At 45.5% G+C, this 27340-nt stretch overlaps 1 protein-coding gene across 1 annotated transcript in view; it reads left to right on the top strand.

Annotated features, from left to right (window-relative positions):
- The window catches only part of jade2 (jade family PHD finger 2), a 121916-nt gene extending 98050 nt beyond the window's left edge, over positions 1 to 23866 (top strand). The window contains exons 11-14 of the mRNA XM_060056792.1: positions 1680 to 1797; positions 13063 to 13194; positions 20193 to 20338; positions 20936 to 23866. Of these exons, the coding sequence (XP_059912775.1) occupies positions 1680 to 1797; positions 13063 to 13194; positions 20193 to 20338; positions 20936 to 21775 (1236 nt within the window). The 3' untranslated portion in view covers positions 21776 to 23866. The remainder of the gene's footprint in view (positions 1 to 1679; positions 1798 to 13062; positions 13195 to 20192; positions 20339 to 20935) is intronic.
- Positions 23867 to 27340: the final 3474 nt, after the last annotated feature.

Genomic DNA, 27340 nt, shown 5'->3' with positions numbered 1-27340 from the left:
GATTTTAAATAGAACTATCTGTAGATGATGATAAAATAACATTCTGAGGGCCAGATTCTAGATGGATTCTAGAGGGTTAAAGAAAACTGGCTGATCTGTGTGTGTGTGTGTGTGTGTGTGTGTGTGTGTGTGTGTGTGTGTGTGTGTGTGTGTGTGTGTGTGTGTGTGTGTGTGTGTGTGTGTGTGTGTGTGTGTGTGTGTGTGTGTGTGTGTTGAAAATAAACTGCTTAAACACAATGGACTTCCGGCACAAAACAAATGACACAAACTCAAAGATTTATCACACTGTTCCAGTGGGGTTGGTAAACCTGTGTCTCTTTAAGATGAGGTAGAAAAAAATTGACTTGTTACAGGAGCAAAGTCTCCTCATCCACATTTTATTAAATGCATTTTTTCTCTAAGAAATTAATTGTACTAGAAAAGTAGCAATGTAAGCGTATCGTTTATTGAGCATTTTCCTGCACATTCTTTCCCCCATGCACTTTTTTTCAAACACTGCTCAATAAATATACTATTACATTGCTACTTGTTCTATTTACTATTTCACCGATTTTTAAATCATTGTGTGTGCAGTGTTATGTGCTTTTTAACTATTGATTTATGCAGCACAACTCTGTGTGTTCTTGATGCTCAACCTGTTTCAACATAAAAGCCATATTTACACACACTTTTAATAGGAGGGGCAGGACTGGGTTTATGATGTCTGCTTGTGTTCATCACTATTAAAGTACAGTGTAGGATTCCATTTTTATTGATCCTCTTAAAAGGAAGGTGTATGTGGGCGGGCGTGCACATGTGTTGTGCACATGTGTTGTGCACAACACCCTGGAATGGGGTACGTCCTCTAGGTTATTATTAATGTCTTATCCTTTCTATTTTTCCCACTGTTGTCCCCTCGTGTCTATCTGAGTCTGTATTTCTGTGGTCTTTCCACCTTCTGCTTTGTCTCTCATGCTTCCCATCATCTCTGTTTGCGCCGCAATTGCCCATCTGTATGTCTGCAGGGTTAAAAAAATTTAAGAATATAATTATCCAGACCTCGATACACCATTATCAAGGTCCCGGGGGACATTGAACAAGACTGAACCCTTTCCATCTCTCCAGCCACTGCCGCCAATGCTGTGGCCCATCATCACTCTTCTGAACAAATGCACTAATGAATAGTTCTTATGAATAGTCATTATCATAGCAATTCAAATGACTGAGACGGACATCAAAACATATGATTATGCGCAACTTGGCTTCAACTTCAGAGATTTTGATGGTGACATCATATTAAAGGGGTGTCCTTACTTCTCAGTGCATGCTAAAAAGTTTTTGTTCGATATAATGAATAGTTTCTGTCCGGGGTTGAAGATATCTAACAACACTTTTGTAATACAAAAATAAATTTATTTTAAGATGAATATTTATCCTCATCAAATCCTAATACTTCTCTCAGAGGTGTTCTCGCTCTGCAGCTGTTTGGTTGCTCCTGGGTGGCAGAAGAAGGGTTTGGGGCTTAGTCACCAAAGGCAGGTCAATGGGGGGGCTCTTCCAGACGGTGATAAGAGCTTACTCTGAGCCGAAGCACAGGTTAATACGGGGCTTCTTGATCCCCCCCTCACCTGCGTGTGTGGGTCCGAGCGTAAGTGTTCATGCTGACCCAGTGTGTGTTTCTCCCTGCCGGGCCCGTTCAGGTGAGGAACCTGTGCTACATGGTGAGCCGGCGGGAGAAGATGAAGCACAGCCTGTGTGACCTGCAGGAGAAGATCCTGCACCTGCACATCCAGCTGCTGGAGGACGAGGTGGCCGGAGGTAGGCCAGGAGAGGCTGTGTGCATGGCTGGATGTCTTAACCTTGTTATGTATGGTTACCTTGTTGTATGGTTGCATGTACGCAAGCTAGCTGACGATAAATTTGCTGAACAATCGTTTGTGAGCCCATTTGTAAGTCGGCCACACTTGTTTATCTTTTGCAGATAATTTTGCAGGGCTAATTCCATAAAGTTAATTGCTTAGCCTTTTGTTTAGCTAAGGATGTGTATATATAACGGAGCAGGCAGGTTGGTGCGACTGAGTGTGGCCGTCTGTGTGTGTGTGCCATCCCCAGCTGGTGTTCAATTTGCCGTGTTCATCACTTCTGAAGCTGAATCTTCACAGCCTAGTGTACCTACCTACACACATATACACACACACACACACACACACACACACACACACACACACACACACACACACACACACACACACACACACACACACACACACACACACACACACACACACACACACACACACACACACACACACACACGCGTATACACTCAGGCACACACACAGGCACACACACACATAGGCACACACAAACGCACTCAGGCACAAACCCTCAGGCGCACACACACACACACACACACGTACACACACACTCAGGCACATACACACACACTCAGGCGTACACACTCAGGCGGACACACACACACACAGCCTCTGACTCGGCAGTTTGCTGCTATCAGGTAGTGGGCGCTGAAGCAGGGACTAAACAGCCATATCTATTCACACTCTCACAGGAGTTGGATTAGGGGGTGTGTGTGTGTGTGTGTGTGTGTGTGTGTGTGTGTGTGTGTGTGTGTGTGTGTGTGTGTGTGTGTGTGTGTGTGTGTGTGTGTGTGTGTGTGTGTGTGTGTGTGTGTGTGTGTGTGTGTGTACATGCATGCTGAGTGTGAGGAATGAGGCTGTCCGCTTTAATGACCAGCCACATTTTTCAAATCGTATACATTTCTCTTTCAACCCCCCTTACCATCTTTTCTTGTCCCTTCCTCTCTTTTTCTCTCTCAATCCCCATCGTATTCTGTCCTCCTCCTTATCCCTCTTTCCCTTGTAGATGACATTGTATCCATCATTCATCTAAAGAAGTGTATTCTTTAGTTCAAATCCACTTTTATCAGTTACTTCACACAATACTTAAAGTAATGGACAACAGGATCAACCATTGGAAATCACACCAACAGATCACATGTGTCCACACACACACCAACAGATCACATGTGTTCACACACACACACACACACACACCAACAGATCACATGTGTCCACACACACCAACACATCACATGTGTCCATACACACACACACAGGCCAACAGATCACATTTGTCAACACACACCAACAGATCACATGTATCCACATTCCACACACACCAACAGATCACATGTTTCCACACACACACCAACAGATCACATGTGTTCACACACACACACACCAACAGATCACATGTATCCAAAGACCGACATATCAGAGGGATGTGTCCACACACACCAACAGATCAATTGTGACCACACACACCAACAGATCACAGAGGGATGTGACCAGTGACCACACAAAACAACATATCAGAGGAATGTGTCCAGACACAAAACAGATCACAGAGGGATGTGACCAAACAAACCAACATATCACAGAAGGATGTAACCACATGAACCAACATATCACAGAAGGATGTGACCACACACACACCAACATATCACAGAAGGATGTGACCACACACATCAACATATCACAGAAGGATGTGACCACACACACACCAACATATCACAGAAGGATGTGACCACACACATCAACATATCACAGAAGGATGTGACCACACACACACACACCAACATATCATGGAAGGATGTGACCACACACACGCCAACATACCACAGAAGGATGTGACCACACACACACCAACATATCACAGAAGGATGTGACCACACACACCAACATATCACAGAAGGATGTGACCATACACACCAACATAGCACAGAGGTTTGTGACCACAAACACACCAACACATTCTGCCAAGAAAGTATCCAAATATATATTAGCGATCACATTATTGTCCAGTTAATCGCAAATAGATCACACGTTTTTAATACTCTTGTCAACATGGGAGTGGAAAAAATATGCCTGCTTTAGGCAAACGTAACAGCATGAAGTGTAAACCTTTCTTCCATTAACACCAAACGACTGACTGAAAGAATCCAGGGACCAATACAGCTGAAGCATTTACCAATATGTTCTAATCACAACTCATGGCACACCCCAGATCAAAAAAAAATCTCAAGAAACACTAATTTCAAGAAGTACATTGGTCCACTAAATGCCCCATTACTTAAGTACATTCAAAGATTACTTGCACTTCTCAATACATTTTAAGATTTAGTTCAAGCCGCTTGCTTCAATAATTATCATTTCACGTTTGCAATTTATGTAATTTTGATTCAACAGTGACAAATTGACACATTGGGCCCAACAGGGCTTAACATTATTTTTTTATTATATATTTATTTAAAGATAAATATAAAAAGTCAATAACATGATTACGAGGGTCTGCAGCAGAATGACTGCAGTAAACGTTATAATTACATATTCTTTTCATCAATGGAAACAATATTCTTCTTGAGGTAGTGCACTTGTTCAAAGGCCTCTGTGATTGTCGGATTCAAAAGGCACTAAAGTGCAAGAAAATGAAGATGTGCAATCTTAAGAATTTTCAAGTAACGAATAGAAGTGATTACTATTATGAAAACAAGATATGACTTGACATCATGAGTGGGCTAACTGTTAGCTACCACCATCACGCCAATGAGACTAGTCAGAAATGACTGAGAGAGGCTTGAATTTACCAAGCAGATTTGCCCCTAATTAATCTGTTTAGGAAATCTCACAAAAGTTTCTAAAGTAGTCTGGCGGCTTTGCAGAAAGTCTCACTTTTTCGGGGCTCATTTAAAATAGGATTTTGCTATTTAAAAAAAAATCCTACTCTAAGTATCTTCCCCAGGGCTGAAAGTTGATGTAGCATGTCAAATGACTCTTATTATAATATAAAACAGATTTCTCTGCGTTCTAAAAAATATTTTAGTAGTTGTTTGCAACATTTCCATTTAACCGTCAGGGAATTTAGTCATCGGGATCCTCCCTAGTGCTAAAAGTGAACTTCTTAGAGTGTTGTGTGTAAGCAATATGAAACACTAGCTTCTCAATCCTTTTGTTTAGCATGTGTTTAGATTGAGCTAAACAACGTTGGACACACATACACAAGCACAGATATGGGAGGAGAAGGGGGAAAAGGGGAGAATGAATGACTTCTATTGTTCCAGCAGAGGTCTTCATTTACATCCTGGCTCCAATCCATGTGTGCCAACCTGACAATGGTTAGTGCTAAGCTCGTGTGTGTGTGTGTGTGTGTGTGTGTGTGTGTGTGTGTGTGTGTGTGTGTGTGTGTGTGTGTGTGTGTGTGTGTGTGTGTGTGTGTGTGTGTGTGTGTGTGTGTGTGTGTGTGTGTGTGTGAACTAGGGGACATGTAGGGGTAATGGGTCGGGAAGTGACTTCAAAGTGAGAAAGAAAGTAAAGTAGGGAGCAGACAAGTGAAAGAAAGAAGGGAAAGTGAAAGATAAACGGGATGGGTGGGGAAATGGGTGAGTGGAGGTAAAGAGAGTCAAAAGATGGAGTCAAGGGTATGTTGAAGGAGAGGGGCTGAGAGAAAAGCTTTCTCATGCTTCACCAACAAGCACAGGTAAGAGAAGGGGGACACTGTGTATTTGTGCGAACGATGCAGACACGCACACACTTGTGCACACATATATTTACAGTCACACACACACATATACACACACACACACATTGATGTCCACACACAAACATCCCTCACAGTTCGCTGCTCCCAAAAGTGTGGGAATTAATCACCCACTTCAAACAGACTAATCCCCAGGCACTGGCAGCTCTAAACGAGGGATGGGATGGGGGGCTGAGGGCAGTACCAGGCACTCAGCACCGTAGAGATGCTGGAAATTTGACAGCAGAGGAGAGTGGTTTGGGGCGGGGGTATTTTAGTCTGTCTTACCTGTACCGGAAATACTTTGCTATAAGTTGTGGTGCTTCAGGTTATGCAGCAGAGAGCTAGCCAGAGAGCTAGCCAGAGAGCTAGCCAGAGAGCTAGCCAGAGAGCTAGCCAGAGAGCTAGCCAGAGAGCTAGCCAGAGAGCTAGCCAGAGAGCTAGCCAGAGAGCTAGCCAGAGAGCTAGCCAGAGAGCTAGCCAGAGAGCTAGCCAAAGAGCTAGCCAGAGAGCTAGCCAAAGAGCTAGCCCGTAGCCTGACCCCATATCCTTACCACAATGGGACAAGTCATCAAAGCTCTACCGGTCATATCCATGTCATAACCACCGCAATGACACATATACTTTATTATGTTTAAACTCATTTTATATTTGAACCAAATCGGTTTCAGCTGTGTGTTTAGTTCAACATGTTGTTGAAGAGGAATAATAAGGAATTGACTGTCAAAACCTTTTATTGGGTGACAGCAGAAACCACTTCACAACCTCCAGAAAACATTCTTGCCCTCCCCAATCGCACATGCCATAGCATCAAACCAGACTTCCCTCTGTGTTTATTGTGCACATATGTCCTGTTAGAAGACGTTCGATGGGAGGAGACAAACGGTGCCCAGGCAGGATAGTGCAACGGAAGTGGGGTTCTGTGTTTATCATTCACTCTGACACTGTTCACCTGCACGCTGTTCACCTGGACGCTGTTCACCTGGACGCTGTTCACCTGGACGCTGTTCACCTGGACGCTGTTCACCTGGACGCTGTTCACCTGGACGCTGTTCACCTGGACGCTGTTCACCTGGACGCTGTTCACTCGGACATTGTTCACTCTGACACTGTCACTCTGACACTGTCACTCTGACACTGTTCACCTGGACACTGTTCACCTGGACACTGTTCACTCGGACATTGTCACTCTGACACTGTTCACCTGGACACTGTTCAATCTGACAATGTTCACTCCGACACTGTTCACCTGGACACTGTTCACCTGGACACTGTTCACCTGGACACTGTTCACCTGGACACTGTTCACCTGGACACTGTTCACTCTGACACTGTTCACCTGGACACTGTTCACTCTGACACTGTTCACTCTGACACTGTTCACCTGGACACTGTTCACTCTGACACTGTTCACCTGGACACTGTTCACTCTGACACTGTTCACCTGGACACTGTTCACTCTGACACTGTTCACCTGGACACTGTTCACTCTGACACTGTTCACTCTGACACTGTCACTCTGACACTGTTCACCTGGACACTGTTCACTCTGACACTGTTCACTCTGACACTGTTCACTCTGACACTGTTCACTCTGACACTGTTCACTCTGACACTGTTCACTCTGACACTGTTCACTCTGACACTGTCACTCTGACACTGTTCACCTGGACACTGTTCACTCTGACACTGTTCACTCTGACACTGTCACTCTGACACTGTTCACTCTGACACTGTTCACTCTGACACTGTTCACTCTGACACTGTTCACTCTGACACTGTTCACTCTGACACTGTCACTCTGACACTGTTCACTCCGACACTGTTCACCTGGACACTGTTCCCTCTGACCTGACCTTGTCATTTAGTAAGTAGGTGGGACACTTCTACGGGTAGACTGTACTTCTGAGGGTAAACAGTTATGCACTATCCCAATTGATTAAGATGTTTTCATAGCACTTCAGCTGTTAAAGTGTCACTCTCTCTGCTCCCATTCTACTACAAGTGAGAGCAACAATTCCGCTAACTTCCATACAAATATTTTAACTGTTCGATCATTTCAGATGAAGATTCAGATTACAATAGTTAGAATTATACAACATTATGATATAATCTCATATTGTTGATTTAGTTTAGTGAATCATATTTTAGATAAAAATGTATGTTATTCAGTGAATGGGTACTTGGTTGATGCAGAGGGTACATAGCAGTACCAAATATACATTGCTGCAGAAGTGCAGTGCGTTAAGGCATAACTAAAACCAATAATGCGCAGCTATCTAATATGAAGTTCATTTCAGGCTCTGGTTCTGGGTTTAATATCGGAGACGTTTATGTGCGAAGATGCACTCAGTAATAGCTGTGGGCCATCGGTGGCAGCATGGGGAACAGATTTTCTTGGGAAACACAATGATTTAGAATGATTTAGTTATTAGACATAATAAGTTATCTGTGAATATATCCAGTGCGAGGCCCCATTAAGACCTCAAAACGGCAAGCTAATGTTCACACACATGTGTTACACCTGCCACTGCGGCTCTATGAACTGTGGGTGGCCTTAAGGACCTGGACCTACGTCTCGGGTTCACAGGTACTGTGTGCACCCCAAGAGACAGCTGGTGTCCCTGATGACTGATGGGTCTACTAATGTAAGCCAATTTAACTGTGGCGGACGTCCCTTCAGAACCCTCTCAGTCAGAGTGATGGGACACTCTGATCTTCTCACAGTCTTGACTCACCATCTTAAGGAGTCCCTGATGCATCGCCATGTACCCTCATTAAAGGAAAACCTCGGGATTTTCCTCATTGATGGAAGGAATCCCTACAGAGAAATTCAACTTGTTTCTTTCGATTCCGCTTCATCACTGTCTGTCTGTGATCGTGTCTCGCTCAATGAGAAGTCTCCCCAGGGGGGAGTCGTTGCAGGAAGAGAACAGTGGGAATGTGAGTGAGAGCAGCAGAGAGGAGAGTTTGTTGTTTGACTACAGTAAGCGTAGTTCAGTGTTTTATAAACGTTCGGGTAAAGGCTAGTTCGATTCTAATGACATGGAAATACCCCGCAACAACATGGTTCAGGGGCGAGAATCAGACCGGATCGAGCTAAAGCTGAATACACAAGTTTACGTCACTGTAGGGATCCTTTTTAATAATGACAGAATATAATCTGAGCCTGTCAGTGGCATAAACAAGCACTTTTAGAAGACTTACATTGACGGGCAGCTATTACCCAACATGATTATATTGCAGGCTGTTTTCACAGATTAGGGCTGTTGCGTTCTTGATCAATGCTGTACCAATCTCAACAATTGTTGTCTGCATTTGCCGTTACAGCCAAAATAAATGCAGCATAGGGTCCAGGTTGACAAATCAGGCAGTTTCCCCTAAATTGGTATGCTAGGGCCTAGTTTCTGCACATTTGAGTTTATGTGCCTTTAATTGAAAAACAGCTTGTAGTCAAAATACTCTTACTTATGCCAATAGACAACATAGCAAAGCGTGCGTGTGTAAGGACACACATACGCATGTGTGGAGGGTCAAATCACTTCACCATGCAGACGTGGTCTCCATCAGGTGTTTAGTCCGTGTTCAATCCAGCCATCCATTATTTTCACTGCGATCGCCACGTCTTGACACTCTTTAGGTCTCAGTAAGCAGCGTATGGATCCATATCTCCGCGCTCTCTGACCGTGTTCAAATTCCGAATGTATTGTGTATAACTGTAGGCCTACATCTTCTCTTCATGATGCTCAGTGCGGCAGTTTTACCTATGGCCGACTCATAATTTACCTCATCAGATCAATACCCCCGAATGTTTACCAATGTTTTAAAAAAGTCAAGGCGGTCTCACTGTACTAGACCACTGCATTCCAAAACTTGCATTCAGTCTGATGTGCATGAAAGGTGGGTTAAAGCCGTAAATATGAGGGGTCAAACACTAGAACAGGGCTCCTTAGCTTTGGCCACCTGCTCAGGGAGGGGCTGACAATCTAAGAAGCTTTTCCAATTGGACTGAATAGGTTGTTTGATCAGCAATTGCATCAATAGCATCATCAAAAGATCATGCTTTCATAGCCTGCGTAAGATGAGACATATTTCATTCCTATGAACATATTATAATGTATATACAATGCATTGAAGATTTAATATCAGCTCCATCCCAATGAGTAAACTCTGAGAGGCCTTCCATACGCATGCACGCCCACCAACACTGTGACTGAGTGTGTATAAGTGTCAGGTCTCTTTAAGTTCCAGTCAAGCATGTCCTACTCCATGCTGAAGCGAGTATGAGTACATTTTACTGTCGGCTATTGCAGATCTCCCTAGCCATTCGCACACACACTGACACACAGTCACACTCTGATACTCACGCATTCTGACACACACGCATGCAAACTGACACACACGCACACACTCGCAGAAACTCTAACACAAAACACACACTCAAGCACACTGAAAAGCACGCACACTGACGCAAACACACTGACACACAAGAAAATACACTGACACACACACACAAGCACACTGTCACACCACAAACATGCATTCTGACGCACCACACTCTAACACAAAACACACATGCACACACTCACTATAAGACAGACACAAACACTCCGACATACATACAGGCAGTCTGACACACATACACAAGTACTCTGAACCACACGCATATGCACCCTGCATGCACACACACACATTTTCTACCTCACACACACACATAGTCCAAAATGCATACTTTGTTTATGCACAGTTTACCATCATTTATGCATGAATTTATGCATTTGCAAACATAAAAATACAAGCTATGACAGATCCCCCTAAACACTCAGGAACATTCAAATACCCAGACGGACACAAACATATTACGTATGCACAAAGAGTCGTATAGCCATACATACAAACACAGTCGCATATCAATAGATACACACATAGTCGCACATCAATATACTCACTCAATCACTCACTCACACAGCAGGTACACACACACACACACACACACACACATACACATGCAACTCGACTTTCAAATGGCTCCATGCATTAACCAAAGAAGCACTTACATGCATGCACAGTTAAACATGACTCCCGCATGGATTAATGTATGTACACACATAAACGCATGACTGCACAACAGCTTGGATCACTTACCCACCGGCACCAAGGTCCCGCCCCATGTCGCACTCGCTCACCCCAGGGTGTGAGCCATCACTCTGCATCACCACCCCCCCAAACCCCCAAACACACCAAGGTGCCCGTGCATGTCCGTTCGGGCAGCGGGCGACCCTGCACTGTTTCCCATGAACCTTAAACGGACGAGGCGGTGGTGTGATGGCATATTGGTGTGGCCTGGTCATATTTCTGTTCAAATGTATTTTGACTTGTTATCCACACAGTTTATCACAATTATCACTATCTGTTATATTTATTGATCATTAATCTCGAGTTGGTTCTACAAGCCAATGTTTACTTGCACCCTGGTACATAGTTTGCTTTTGATAACATGAAGATGTGTAGTTGTATCGCGACAGTTTAGTTTGTGTTGTCGACTTTCTACGAAAAGGGTGATAGCCTATTTAGTTATTGAACAGGGAAACAAACGTGTCCAAAACACACCCACTCATCATTCCCCTCATCTCAAAACAGCCACTCAAATATTTAACTATTGGATCAAAAAGTTAAACTCCAGTATAATTAAAACCTCTGAATACATAGGATATTTTGGTGAGAGGACGGAGCAAAAGCTTGTGGGTGTGGGTATATGATATGTTCTCATGTTGGCTGTGTTTGTGTGTGTTTGCATGAGATGTTCTCATAGTGTGTGTGTGGGTTTACATATACAGGAATGTTCTCATAGGGGGCACTATGTGTGTTTGTGTGTGTGTGTGTGTGTGTGGGGGGGGGTTACCCGATGTCAGTTGTGTTATTTATATATGGATGGTTGGTGTGTGCGTGTGTGTGTGTGTGTGTGTGTATGTTGGCTCTGGCATCCTCTTCCAAAGCCCAAGTCACGCAGTGTTTGTATTGAATTCTGTAATACAATCGCAGATACTTTTGTCAATATTGCATGGATAAGTGCAAGTTATGCGTTGACATCACTGTGCGTGTGCGTGTGTGTGTGTGTGTGTGTGTGTTTGCATACATGTGTGTGCCTATATTTACAGTTACATTGATTTACAATGCCTTTGTATGTGCAGGTCTACTTGCTGAAAGACAGAGTGACTGACAATGTTGTATGAAAACAAACACACACCAAATCCTCAAAGCCGAGATCAAAGCTTTGTTTGATCTCTGGGTTAAACCTTAAATTAGGTTGTGTTTCCGCACTACAACACCGTTGTAACAACAACCTGTTGCACTGAATACAATGTTAGGCATGTTTCATACTTGGTGGGACATGTCATGGCAGTGGCATAATAATAGTCTAGATATAGGTAGAATATTTCTATAGTTTTTAAAGTTATTATGACTTCTAGGATTCCTGTGAATAATTGATGAACACAAACCAATCAACCCCTCACCCATTGCCTCTGAAAAGGGGTTAAGTAAAATAATAAATCACTTATGCATCCCCCTTTTCTCTAAGCCTTCAACATAGTTCATTGGTCTCCAGTATGCACAATATTTGTCACTAAATCATCTATTTTTTTTTAATAACCATGCAATGTGACACCAAAGCCACATTATGTATGGCCTTCGTATGTAATTATTCCTAGTGCATCAGAGCAGAGCTAGGGAGTGTGAGATAATATTGAGCTGTCCGCTCTCCTTCTTCTAACTCTGTTGCTTGTCAAAGGGGAGATGCTAACGCTAATCATGTGGTCAGTAGTGAGAACCGAGTGGGTTGTGTTAAACTATCATCATAAGGTTTTCTGATAAGGTTACAGTGGTGTATAATTAGTTTAATTGAGTGTCTCTAATCAAAGGGAAAATCGCAATGATAGTTGTATGTCATTAAATGACACAGTATGGTTCAAAGCTCCAGTGAACTTCCTGTAGAGGCTGTATGGCCCAGTCTGGCAAGTACACAGCCTCACAGTAGAAGGACAATAGCTTAGCGTCACTGAAGCTGAGTGGGACGTTGATGGAGAAGGTTCTGTTATTTAAATAAAGTACCACTACTTATTACTCGGCTCTTAGAGACCTTCTGCAGTGGGAGAGCAAACGGGAACATGAATGTTTATCTGGATTTCTACACATTCAACGCAATGACAAAAGTACAATACGGTTGTTTGATTAGCCTTTCTGTGTGCATTTCTTTGCATTTTGTATGTTTGTGTGCATTCAGGAAAGTGTTAACCTTCCAAGATATCATGCACATGGATCCTCTATCAACCTCGTCAAACAATAATCTATTCACATTCTGCATTTAATCCTTCCTTACTCACTAGGAGCAGTGGTCTGCCACATAGTTGTGTGTGTGTGCGTGTGCACACACACAGGGTGGGTTTTCTGTGCTGGTCCAACGTCCTGACCACATCTTCTGTGTTGCAGAGAAAAACCCAAAGGGGGAGAAGAGGAGACCAGTCGGAGTGAAGGAGAAAGGAAAGGAGAGGAGGAGGAGGAGTCCTGAGAAGAAGAAGGAGAGATGGAAGTCTGGCAACAGCACCCTACTCAAAGAGCTAGGTAGCGTTCTTTTTGTGTGTGTGTGTGTGTGTGTGTGTCGGGGCTCTCTAACAGGAGTGGGGTGCGTCATCGGCTCCCAGCAGATGCCTGGACCAGTGGCTGGATGTGACACATGTTGGCCCTCCCATCAGTGTGTATCACAACTACATACAGAGGGCAGAGTCCACCAGCGCAGAGAGGACCGAAACACACACTAAGGGACATCAAGCAAAGTTAAACATGGGAGATAAAACCAAGATGAGGAGATGGACGTGGGACCGAGGGGACCCAGCCAGGCTCTGGAAAGAGAGAGAGAGCGAAAGGGGCGCTATAGGGGACAGATGCAGAGATGAAGGCAAGAGGGGTGACAGATGGAGATACATAGAGAGGGCTTTACAGAAAGGGGGAGTTGACGGGGTAGGAACGTTTAGGGAGGATTGAAAGATGTAGAGGAAGCCAGATAAGGTGATGAAACGGTTGACATGCAGACATGACGGGAGGGAGTGATGGATAGACGAGAAGTGAAGAGGAGATGCTCTCACTGTCAACGCGAGCGAGGTCGACAACTGTGATGACAAAATTGAGAGAGATGGAGCACACACTTTGGGGGACGTGCTGGCAGCACAAACATTTATTCAACATAAAGGCTGAAGGGGAGTGTTAAATATGTTTTAGGAGCCTCCGAAGCCATGGCCATTACTGTGTGTGTGTGTGTGTGTGTGTGTGTGTGTGTGTGTACACGTGTGGGGAGGGGCGCAACAGCCTTTTGATAAGACCAAATAGATTGTATAAAATAATTTCCCTCATGAGATTTGTCTTTTCCAAAAAGCTTCCTTCTCCCTGGAACTCTGTAATCCTGCTTTTGTCCTAAGCGATCGCATGTGGTACGGGTTAGTGAGTGCAAAAGAAAAATCATGTAGATTGATGCAAACAATAAAAACAGACAAGAAAAACACAAGACAGTGAAAACATTAAAGGAGAAAATGCGAGTTTCTGTGTAGCCTGAAGGGAGATTATTCGTTGTGGTTCTGTGTGGTTGCATCAGACATCGAGACGACGCGTATGGACCCGGGATGAGGGTTTGAACACAGAGCCGTACCTCCAGCGCCACAAGGTGTTTGTGGCTCCGCTCAGGAAAGGGCTTTCATGATGGCTTGCCTTGTAGACCCAGGCTGGTGCGTGGGCGGAAACACGGTCTGGTCTGATCTCCACGTGCATCTATACCTGGGGGCTGATGAATATTCATACTGCACCGGGCCGCCAACACGCTGTGGGCTGCTCAGAGACATGCCTTGTTCACTCGTAGGGCTAATGAAAAGGGTCTGACGGAATGGGCTCATTTTGTGTGTGTGTGTGTGTGTGTGTGTGTGTGTGTGTGTGTGTGTGTGTGTGTGTGTGTGTGTGTGTGTGTGTGTGTGTGTGTGTGTGTGTGTGTGTGTGTGTGTGTGTGTGTGTGTGTGTGTGTGTGAAGGTGTGAAGGTGTGCGTGCAGCCATCTGTTCCCTGTCAGGTCTGCTACTGACCCTGAGGCTTGGGTCTCCATGTTGAATCAGAGAAGTATGTTCTTCTGCTCATCAGGTCCTGGAGGAACCCGTTACATGGGTGATTTAAAGATGCCTAACAGGGACTTTTATCGCTGTTGTCATCTCTTTGAAAGTTTCTTAATGGAAAACACCAAATTCCCCTTTTCTATGACTCATTCTGTGCGTTTCGCTTCAGCGTTCCTCGCGGACGAGCTGGTGGATGAAGGGGTCTGGTTGGCAGGCGTCGCAGCCTGTCCGTCCCAGGGGAGTTCATGGGTTCATGTCAGCAACGTCGAGTGCTTCCACCACTCCCTTTGGCTAGCCCTGTGACTGAATGAATTGTAGCGTGAGGTGTGTTCTTGCATGGTTCGCAGGGAGGACAGGGGCCCAGGGTGGACAACGGTACACCAGACCCACTTGTAAACAAGTGACGCAAGCTATTTCTTTATTACCTGAAATGAAAACATTTATTGGCAGTTAATTTTAAGCTTTTCTTCTACAGTTCAAATAGGGGGGATGTTGTTGAAGGCGTTACCGTCTGTCTTTAATAAGATGAGTCTCTGTATGTCTGTCTGCATGCATGTCCTTCGACTGTCTCAACAACCGTTCACCCCATTGACCTCACGCTTTCTGAGGACCCAAGGAAGTTTGGAAGAGTTGTTCTCCAGAATGTGGAAGGCAGCAACAGCAGAGACCAAGCGATCGTTCCAGACAGTCTGAACGGGCGCTGCACTGGCGGGTGTATTGCTGAGGACCCGAGGGACTGCAGTGTTGAGTGTGACGTTCTGAACAGGCAATGAACAGGCACTGCACTGGCGGCTGTTTTGCTGAGGACCCAAGGACATGCAGTGAACCGACGAGTGAAAAGATGTTTGGATAAGGGATTTCTCGAGAAAGCTGCAAACTGCAATACCGGAGGCCCTGCCATGGGCCCGGTCTTGACACACACCTTTACTTCAGCACCTCCGACCGCTCTGTACCTACACAGCCCAATACCTTCACCCTGCACTGTGTGTTTTTAGAACCTGTTGGTCATAGCCAGCATTCAGTCTTTTTTTATAGAGATTTGTGCCACAGTAGCTCTTCCTCGGGATGGACCAGACGTGCTCGTCTTTGCTCCACACGTGCATCAATAGGCCTTGGCCCATGAGGCTGTCGCCCAATCACCGGTTGTCCTTCCTTGGACAGCGTTTGGCAGGTACTAACCGCTGCACTGAAAACACCACAAGATTGGCCGTTTAAGAGATGCTCTGACCAAATCGTCCAGCCACACGATTTGGCCCTTGTCAAAGTCGCTCAGATCCTTACACTCATTTTTCCTGCTTGAAGAACCGACTGCTCACCTGCTGCCTAATATATCTAAGCCCTTGACAGAGGCCATTTTACGAGATGATCGATGTTATTCACTTAATGTTAGTGAAGTGTCCCTTCAGCAACGGATGTTATGGCTGCGACCGGGAGCGGGGGTTTGAATGTGGAGTTGTACTCCCTGCCCGTGTGCTTCCAGGATCTTTCTCCTTCCGTCGGATGGTCTCAGAGCAAACAGCAAGAACCAATCCCAGAACTCCAATAGGAATTTATTAAAAAAAATGCTAGAACTTCCCTGGGCCCTCTGCATTCCGACAGCTAGTGCTCTCCTGACACCCGCTAAACCCAGGCCCGTCCATCAGACTGCAAGATAGTGATCCATCACCATCCAGGGAACAGCATGTGTGTTGCAACCAAGGAAAGGAGATTATATTATGCAGTTCAGCAATGTCTCATTCTGGGCATTGGTGTGACCTCCCGCTTTGGTCATGAGCTGTTGTTGCTCCTTGACATGCCCTCCTCACCCCGACACTTACCCTGGAGCTACACTGAGCGTCCAAGCATTGCGTTGTGCAGCGCAGCGTAGCCTGTCGACCTCCTCCACCCACCACGTCTGTAGCACGACAGGAGCCACACATCTGGTGTTAAGGACACAATGTTCTGTGTTTTTTAAGACCCCGGGTTAATGTTTATATTGTCTATGTCCAGAGGAAATCAGCCATGAATTTTGGTCGGCCCGCCTCCTCCAGTGGTGAAGGCACTTTCCCTAAGTTGGCACTAGGCCGACTCAGTTGCAGCAGGACTTTCTGAGGACCCCAGCTTCCATAGTCGGAGAGTAGACCTGCCTCTAAAAACCGCACGACAGGACAAAGCATTGATCAACCCTTAGAGAGATCACTCAGGCTCTATTGTGGGTGACGGTCATAAAAGGAAGAAACATTGCTACCTGTTTTACCAACCTTTTATTATTAGAAGGTCAACCTTTATTTTTTTTCGCTTGGTTTCAAGATTGAAATAGCTGCCAAATACTTTGGTTTTTGAGGTAGCATCCTAGGACAGCTCAACATAAACACACTGAGCTTCTCACTACCACCCATTCCACTTCCAACATACCTGGGAGTCTCGTGTGTATTGCGAATAAAAAATAATCAGAACACCCCAACCCCTCGTCTCATGTAGCAATATTAATATTGTCATGGTAATCATCCTTAATCCCTGAGGGTTATGGCCTGGAGAAGGGTTCTAGAACTCCTTGACTCTGAGATCAGTTTGATTCCCATTATTTAACTGACAGTTATGTCATGTATGTCATGCAGAATGGCACATTGTTAGATCCATAAGATTTACAATATAGGATACTTATTTTCCATGTCCAATGTTGGAGACCTTTCATCATATTACAGAGGAATATAACGCAATGTATTTCTGTTTTAATAGAATAGCATTATTTACTACTCAAAAGTCATTACCCCAGTACCCTGCTATATAACAGCGGCAGACACGTACACGTATACAACGCTGTTATGTTATTATATTTGAGGTACAAAACCTACTTACTCCAGATAGATTCCAGAGAGCCTTTTTGTGGCTGGTTTGCTGATCTGTTATTCTATTGAGTGGCCATCATTATTGGACTTGTCAAGTTGTCTGGTTCAGTATATTTCTCTTTCGGATTTTGAGTCTTATTTTTTCTGTCTGGTGGATATCATTATTTTTCAGGGTGATGTCTTATTCTACCTTATCTATTTCTGCTCTCCTCTCGTCCTCTGCGCCATCTTTTACCCCCTTATATTATCCTCTCCCTTCAGTGGGGTTGCTAAGGAGATGGTTGGCACTTGACAACAATTGTGGACTTTGGTGAGGGTTTCTAACCTAGCAACAGCACACACATACTTTCTCTCTCTCGCTCGCTGGCACACACACACACACACACACACACACACACACACACACACACACACACACACACACACACACACACACACACACACACACACACACACACACACACACACACACACACACACACACACGCATGCGCACACACACAGACTCGGTCTGGGCAGTGCCCTTCCTTGCTGCCAGCGCATTCCTTTGCCTGCAGCACCTTAGCAGCGCTAGCTTGCGAGCTGCCTAGCCTAGGTTAGCGGTGCCGGTGTCATTCTCAGCTATCTGGTCCCAACTTGTAGTCATAGCAGCCCAACGAAACCAGGCTGGGGCAAAATCCAACCTATTGCTTTCACTCGGTTGAACCTTGTGTAGCGTTAAATGTATCGGGGAATTAGCTCATCAGAGGGTTAGCAATTTGCATCTCTGTCCAATGCTAACTATCACAAAACGATTGCACCAGTTGTACGCTGGTGATATATCTAGCATAAAAAACACAACTCTTTTGCTTCTCAATGGTTAAATCTATCTTTCCCCCAAACAGAGGAGGAAGCTTTCCCCCAAAGCTAGTTACATGCGGCTCGAGTCCTGAGGCTGTCTAATAATAATCACTGCTGGGATATTGACTCTGCAGTCCGCCCTGTGGCGTATTAAAACTCTATTCATGAGAGTTAGTGAACCGTGCACCTTGGTGATGCACCACTGTCGTTGTTGGACAGCCATCATTTACAAATTGTATTTATTTATTAACTCGACTTTTTTGCGTCCAAGAAATTAATTCCCCTTCCATTTCCCCTCTCTCATTCTCGTCTCACTCTCGTTCTCTCACTCTTTCTCTCTCTTGGTTATCCTTTCTCTTTCTCTCTCTCTCTCGCTCTCTCTCTCGCTCTCGCTCTCTCTCTCTCTATCATTTTCTTTCGTTTTATCGCACTCTCACTCTCGTTCTTGCTGGTACTCTTGTTCCTTCTCCTTCTTTTTTTCACTCACACATATTTCCTGCTGTGTTCTCAGTAGTCCAGCAGTGACCTGGTGCGTCATGGAAATAGCAGCGTGTGTGTGTGCGTGTGTGTATGAGCACTTTCAGTCTATAGCCTCTTTAGTCTTAGAGCTACAAGTTATTAGCGGTCTAGGTTTGTGGTATGGTTGTCCAACTGTCTAGTCATGTAGGCCAATTTCCCAGAACTAACCTAAAGATATAGAGAGTGGTAGAGAAAGCTTGTCCCAATCATACTATTATTGCAATATTACATATGGGAATAACCACAATATGCCTCACAGATGAGTTAATAGTATCATGAGCTTATTCCAATATTGTAGCCATGTTCATAATGATTTGTATCGCTGACCTCCGCTTGCTTTGTTTGAATATATCTTGAGGATGAACTTGAACTTGAACTCAAAGTGAGCGGTTTAATAATAGTTTGAGAGATTATAAGAACATGCGAGTTGTGGAGCGCTCTCTGATCTGTCTTTTAAACGCACACATACATTCTTCTTACATACACACACTGAGCCTGTCAGCTGTCATTTTGAATCATCGTCTTCTGTACAAAGCTTGAGCGTGTGTGCGCGTGTGTGTGTGTGTGTGTGTGTGTGTGTGTGTGTGTGTGTGTGTGGGAGGGCTTGAAAGGAAAGCTCAAGTGGAAGAGAAATGTGTGAGAGAGAGTTGAGAAAGAGAGTGACAGATATTTCAACTGTAAAAATAACATTTCATTCTCGGTAGTTCATTATGGATGAGGTGTCTGGAAAGTGATGTCTGGTTGTCTTTGTAATGTAAATGTCATGGTGTTTGAACCCTGGCTGTCCAGAATGTTGATGTATATTTTATTTCTGGTAGACATGGGAGCAATGGGCATAACGTCCAGCAGTGGTAGGCCTGAATGTCTTCAGGGTCCAGATGTAAGAAATCTGCTGATGATTTTAGCCTTGGTAACATAATGAAATATGGTTGGATGGTTGGTTGATTTGATCTGTATCTTGAAATAAAAAAGCATTTTATCATTCAGTATGAAGCATGTTCTATTTTCCTTTGCACAGCAGAGCAGATTGTACGGTAGAACCTCAGTATTCTTTAACTAAGTACAAAGTATGTGTGTTATATAATGTTCTGTTTCTGACCCTTAGATAGTATTCGATCTATTGTTTTAATTATAAAATGTAAATGTAAATGGTGGCTACTCTGCATACGATTCTGGTAAAATACTGACGTGCCTTTAATTTTATTAACGTTCTTCCTCCACTTCTTCCTTCCATCACGTAACCCTCTTTTATTCCTCCGTTTTGCTCCACTTCACTGATGCAGGTTTGCCAAAGTCCTTCCCATTGGACAACTCTCTGTTTGACAGCTGGCTGGCCCAATCGGTTCAGATCACAGCGGACGACATGCTCAGCGGGTGGGCCCTGAGCTCCCAGCACCAAGACAAGAGCGCCAGCCTGCTCTCTGACCAGGTATGGACCGATGAACGATGAACTCAAAACAAACTGCAAATTCCAATGTTAAGAGCCCCTCTTGGCCGGCCCTCGCTGTCCCCTCTGGAATGCACTCTGGCGGTCTATTGATTGCAAGGAAATAACGTATCGAGTGTCTGTCTGAATTTAAAACTAAAGTGCATCCAATATACTTCTGGTTATAGACTGGTAAAAACTTGTTCAACTAGAACGACAGTGACAATTAGTTTTTGTTGAACGTGCCAGCCTTTCTTCCCCCTTAGGAGATGTTCTCTTTCCTCCGCTGATTTTAACCCCTTTAATGCTCCTTATACTCTTTATTTTTTTCCCAATCCTTCCTTTGGGTTTGGTCTCTTTGTTCTCCTCCCCCCCCCTGCCACCGCCCACCTCTGCTCCTCCACTCGTCTGATCTTCACCCGCACTTCTCTCTCTCTCTCTCCCTCTCCCTCTCTCCCTCTCCCTCTCCCTCTCCCTCTCCCTCTCCCTCTCTCTCTCTCTCTCTCTCTCTCCCTCTCCCTCTCCCCCTCCCCCTCTCTCTCTCTCTCTCTCTCTCGCTCTCGCTCGCTCTCTCTCTCTCTCCCTCTCCCCCTCTCCCAGCTCCTGCAGGGCGAGGAGAGCCTGCTGAACCTGATGATGGAGAACTCCATGCACTCTGCCTGGAAGACCCCCCAGCTGGGCCGCAAGCCCCGCTCCCGCAGCCTGCCCCGCCCCGCCGCGCCCACCCTGCCCCACACCCCGCGCTCCGCCGCCGCCGCCGCCGCCACCGCCACCGCCACGGCCGGCCCCACGGGCGCCACCGGCCTCCCCGCCGCCGAGAGCCCCCGGGGCGCCGCCCTGGGCGAGGAGAAGCCCAGCCCCGCCCGGAGGGGGGAGAGGTCCCGCAGCGCGTCCTCCAAGACGCCCCATCACCCCCACCCCCAGCAGAGCCGGAGCGTGGAGCCCCAGAGGGACCCCCCGCCGCAGCCCCCCATCTCCAAGATGGACTCGTGTCACATCTCGGAGGAGCTCGAGCGGGGGCCGCGGGAGGGCCTGCAGGCCACCGACGGGACCGGGCCCGGGGCCACCTCCGCCGCGCTGGCCCCCGGCCTCACCTCCGCCTTCACCCCGTCCAAGTCCCCCAGCGCCGGGACCCCGGGGCCCGGCGCGGTCTCCCTCCCGCCGCGCGCGGGGGCCCTGCGGCTCCGCCTCTCCCGCCAGAGTAAATCCAGGGGGAGGGGGGGCGGGGCGGTGTTCGTGGCGAGGGTGGGGTCCAGGGAGAAGGAAGCGCCCCTCCCAGCGAAGGAGTCGTCCCGGTTGAACTCTGCCGAGACCGACGGGTTCTTCTCTGACGGCGATCAGAGCGACTCGGAGACGCGACCCGCCGACCGCAAGCTCCACCTGGCCAAGTTGCATTCTGGGAGCGAAGACCTGCTGAGAAGGAGCGTGCTGGCGTCATAAGGGACAGAGACACTCCCGTACCGACCTGGACACACATTCACACTGGGCAGCAGCCGGATGCTGACACATCAAGGAGTCCAGGTTTAGACCCTCGATCTAATCCCCCGGCCACAGGCATACGACCGAGGGGAAACCTTCAATGATCCATACCTTCTTTCTTTCTTTCTTTCCAGCCTGTTCTAAGCCGTTCATGAGAAGCTACGTTTCAGACAAATAGGAAATGGTGACTTTGTTCATTTTCATTATTTAAACTTTTGCCCCCTTTTTACCTTTCCCAGTGTCTAAAGAATTCATCTTTCTAGAAGCCTCCTATGTTACCTGGTAACTGAGTTTGGATCTGAACACTTTCGGGGGGGGACTAAGTGTTCCTTAAGCTGGCCTTTTTTTTCTTACCTTTGTGGAATCTTTGTCTTCTTGGATGTGTTGATCCTGACGGCGTGTGGGTTCAGAGCTGAGCTCCGCTGAGAGGATCTGTGAGAGACAGCGGCGTTTACCGGGCCTTTTAGCTTGAACAAAACCCCAACTTATCATCTAGACTCATTCAGTGATGGACCTGTTTGCTACTCGTGGTGATTGCTATGTAGCCTTTATTCTCAATAGACGCAGAGGACCTTCAATATTTATTATCCAAAGTCCTTTATGGCAAAATCAACTTGGAAAATAACTCCCATCCCCAAATCAACTGGGTAGAAAACTGGCTTGGCCCCAATCCTGTTGTCAATTAAAACCGTCTCACACACACAGAAACACACACACACACACACACACACACACACACACACACACACACACACACACACACACACACACACACACACACACAGAAACACACACACAGAAACACACACACAGACACAGAAACACACACACAGACACAGAAACACACACACAGACACAGAAACACACACACAGACACACAGACACACACACACTTGACCCAGATACTCCCATGAGCCAGCCCCTTTGCTCTCTTTTCCAGCAGTTATGTTTCGTATGCACTCAGTCCCCGTCCCCTCGGCTGGAGTTCCAGGGACTCATGCTTTGTCCTCCTGAATCACGGGGGGGGAACACACATTTAAACTCTGTGCCTTTCGTCGCCGCGAGTCCCCACAGCCCCCCACGCCCCAACACACAAAACAAAGCAACCTTTTCAATCAATCAAACAATCAATCTTCACGTGAGTCAATCAGTCCTTATTCAATCTGATTCGCTCCAATCAAACTGGTAGGAGCCCTGACGGGTCGCCGCGGCGACAGTCTCCTTAATAATTGTTTAGTGCCTAAAACAAGGGAGCTAGAGCAGCGGTCGTCATTAATCAGCGCAGCCATCTGAAGCAATCGCAAAGACGCACACACACACACACACACACACACACACACACACACACACACACACACACACACACACACACACACCTCTCTATAAGTGCAAAGTGCTGCCTTCTTTTTTTTTGGTCTCCCCCGCCCCACTGCAGAAGTAGGTTACTGGCATCCAGAGCCTTTGGAAGAGAGCGTTTGCACTACAATGGCCGCATCGATTCACATTTCCTAGAACTCGACGTGTTGGCAGCGACCACAGAAACAATGCTGTCAAACGGAGTCAACCCGAAACAGCCTGTAGGGTCTTGAGCAGGATCAGATGGACTTCATCAAGGGTAGATCTATGTCTCAATACATCATGTCTTAAAGGCTAGATGAGAGACGGAGAAAGGACACACGAGTGTATCTATGGCCGTCATAAGATTGTAATCCAGTAGGCTAATACACACTCAATGTGCCGCTGGCTCCAGTCACCAGTTACTTAGCAACAGCCATGGTGCAGGATTTTGGAACCAGTAGGTTTGGAAACTGCATGGCCTGGTAGTGAACCGTTCTATCTTTGAATGTCCTATCCGAGAACCAACCCCAGTACCCCATATCATCCACAGAGGCCTGAGCTTACCTTCTGAACTTCAGTTGCTTGTACATTTTTTTGAATTTCCGATTAGTTGTGTTTTTGTTTTCTTAAAGAGGTGTATTTTGTACTTAAGCAGTCTAAGGTATCTTCTCAGGGGTTGAACTTGTTTTAAAATTAATAAATGGTGGAAGAGTTTATTGAAAATAGAAAGATAAAGATGATACATATATACATATTTTATACTCTATATATATATATATATATATATATATATATATATATATATATATATATATATATATATATATATATATATATATATATATATATATATATATATATATATATATATATATATATATATATATATATATATATAATCAATCAATGTGTGCGTGTGTTTAAACTTTACTAATTTGGCACACTTCACTTTGAATTCCAACACAACTACTACTGAGCATGTCAATTCTCTTAGTACAATCCTGACAACTGTCAGCCCTTAAACAGTCTTCTTGAAGAACCGGTGATGTTTTACTCTGCGCTGCGTTCCAGGCGGGCGGGGTTAACAACCGCCAAATGAATTTCGTCTGCAAGGTGGTGGTGAACAAAATCAGCACTGGCTTGACATTAGCTGTTACTTTGTTAAGTATAGTGATAGCTGATGTGTATTTTAACATCCAACCCCCCTCACCTGATACCGGATTCAGCTAAATCAAGCAGAAGAAACTGCCATTTGATTCAGGTCTGTAGACCAAAGTGTATCGTAGACACAGTCTTCTTCCTCTAATCATCTGGAGAGGTGGCTTCCCTGTTTGGTTGTGTTCAGAAACAACCTCCACATAGTACAGATCTGCGGAATAAGGCAGCACAATTCACAAAACCACTTTTTCTTATTTTCACAAAGTTTAATTGGGCGACTGCAACTGCTCGTGCTGTCCAAACCTTTGCCATTGAAACCTGTTTAGACCGGTTCACTTCTCATTGAAACCCGTTTAGACCGGTTCACTTCTCCTTGAAACCTGTTTAGACCGGTTCACTTCTCATTGATCCAACGTCGGCTCATGTTCCGTCAGAAGCTCGGGCATCGGTCGTACTTGGTGATCGGTGTGCCCTCCTAACCTTTAGGGGGTGCTGCTCCACTATAATGTCCACTCCACCATCGTCATTCCCCCATCCTGGACTCTTCCAGACCACCCTCCCCCAGTGGGCCCCACACTGGCCCAGAGCTTCACTGAACTATTAATTAATCACACTGCAGACATACACACAAAAATACAACTTTACGGACATAAAATGCCACCGCTTATGACTCAATGACACACACATGCACACAGAGCTGGAATAACAGGGTTGTCATGTAGAAGATTATTTATTAAAAAAACGTTGCACCTTTGTTGACCAGTGGGTGCCGGTCCGCTCTGCAGCAGAAGAACACGGAACACAACTGTTCTGTCCCACCGCAGACACCTTGTCTGAGCTTACCTACAGGGGCCAATCACACGATGAGCTCGTCACAGTTTACGTCTTCCTTTCTCCTCCGAGGATGAAGACCTGATATAGGAAGTGGACAGCTTACTGGGTTTACTTCAGCGGTTCCACCCCATATGAATGGAAACCATCATAACACACACACACACACACACACACACACACACACACACACACACACACACACACACACACACACACACACACCACAACAATAATACTTATACTCGTGGTTTGGAGACAGATTTAAGGTGGAGTTGGTGGGAGTCAATCCCCCAACAGAATACTCCACCGTGTGGTTTAGTAGTTTAGATTTTTTGTTTCGGTGTTGCTTAGACAGTGATATGTAAACCTGGTTTCAATATTCAATGTTCAGAGTAGCCTGACTTTGTAGACGGTGTTATTAGAAAAAGGTGTTTCATATACAGCCTTTACCTTTTTAGTAGCAAAACTAGGGATGCACAATGTTGAAGGAAACTTTTAAACTCTTTCATGTAGCTGATTTATCGCCATGGATGAAGGAAAGCCCTTTTGAAACAGGTTGCCATTCTTCACAAAGGTTGTTCGCTAGTTTTCGGATGGGGATTCCAGCTTTGTATTTGAACATAGCAAACGCTTCTGGTTTTGTAACCTGTGTTCAAGGAATAGCACCGAGCACCAGAGGACTTTGTTGATGTTCCCCCGAGACTTTTTATACCCCATAAGTGTGTGAACATTATGAACAACCTCTATGATATCTACATGAGAGTACTGCAATGTTTTCAGAGTATTTCTGGGACATTGTGCAGCCCTAGTAAATACACATAGATTATATGATATGATATTATATTTACAGTGTGGCTTCAATGCCCTCTCCTTCTGCTTCATAGTTCACCGCTGAGACTCTCCGAATATCTCCAAGCGCACCACCTTCATCTAGTGTCCAGGGAGGGGTGGGTCATGTTAAAGTGCTGGTGTGGGCGTATGGACAACACAAGCTTGGTGTGAGCTGAGGCTTTCAGGTTTGCTGTAACTTGGTGCTCTCATGTTGCATGCCCACGTCTGAAAGTGTTTTCTCCTGAACCAGTTTCTGTGCGGTGAAGCCCAGCACACAAGGTGTTTCTGTAATTGTTAGGGGCTCTGTGTACGTTCTTTATGCGGAGGAAGGACATATCAGTACAGTATCAGTCCTTGGACAGAAGACGCCGCAGAAGATGTTAAGCTGGCCTGGGAAAAGATGATGTCATGAAGGCCGTCCCTAGGCCAGTTTCAGACTCTTCTCCCCTAACCGCCTTCTAATGCCCATCAGCGGACGGCTGGGCTTGTTGGTCAGTCTGACAGCTTGACATGCTAGAAGGCCACCGTGTCTACTGGTGTCCCCTGGGGATGCGGTGGCCTTTTGTTTACCTTGGTCCCCTGGTCCAAGGCAATGAGAAACAGAGTGATGCGTTGGCCTGATTCCTGGAGGCACCTGGAGATCGTTTGGATTCTGTCTGGTACTTTTTCCTATGTGCTAGCTGGCTTATTCAGTAGAGACTGGTTCAGGTCTTGTAAATAGAGTTTTGATTGGCCAATGCTGCAGACTCTCCTGTCTTGAATAAATAGGAAACAATGCCAAGCATTCTTTCTTTCCGATTTAACGTTTTCCATGTCTTTAAAAATTGACTCAATGGCACTTTTGTGGACCAAAACATTCACCTTTAACAAAAAGCAACACATAAACGTAGCAAATAAACCAAATATTGGTAAGTTAAACTAGCTGTTATCATTTATTATAGATATGTTCTGGCCAAATGCTAACTCTTTTAAACCACGGATTTGATGTACTGTATAAGTAGCTTAAGGATTGATATAAAAACGATTTATCAGATAATGCACTTTTGAAGTTGGCTGGGCTTCAAAGTTTATGCCTCAATCAGCTTCACACTAGATATCACAGCCACAAGACTCATTTGTTTAGTATCCAGCTAATGTTTGGTTAGCCAGGATGCAAAAAAAAAGCTTAGTCATCCAATACAAGACGCTGAGGACCGCTGACTCAACACAGAACGGGTCTGCTTCCTGTCTGCCATCATTGTCCTCTCCTTACTCTATTGTCCAACGCCAGCCCCAACATCCCCCCCCCTCCACACACACACACACACACACTCCGCCGTTTAGCTGGACTTTCTACACACCTTCAATAACGTTTAATACTGCACG

Source organism: Gadus macrocephalus, chromosome 7, assembly GCF_031168955.1.
Source record: "Gadus macrocephalus chromosome 7, ASM3116895v1".
Taxonomy (NCBI): Eukaryota; Metazoa; Chordata; class Actinopteri; order Gadiformes; family Gadidae; genus Gadus; species Gadus macrocephalus.
The sequence above is the reverse complement of the archived record's forward strand: the minus strand, read 5'-3'. Positions and strand labels throughout refer to the sequence as shown.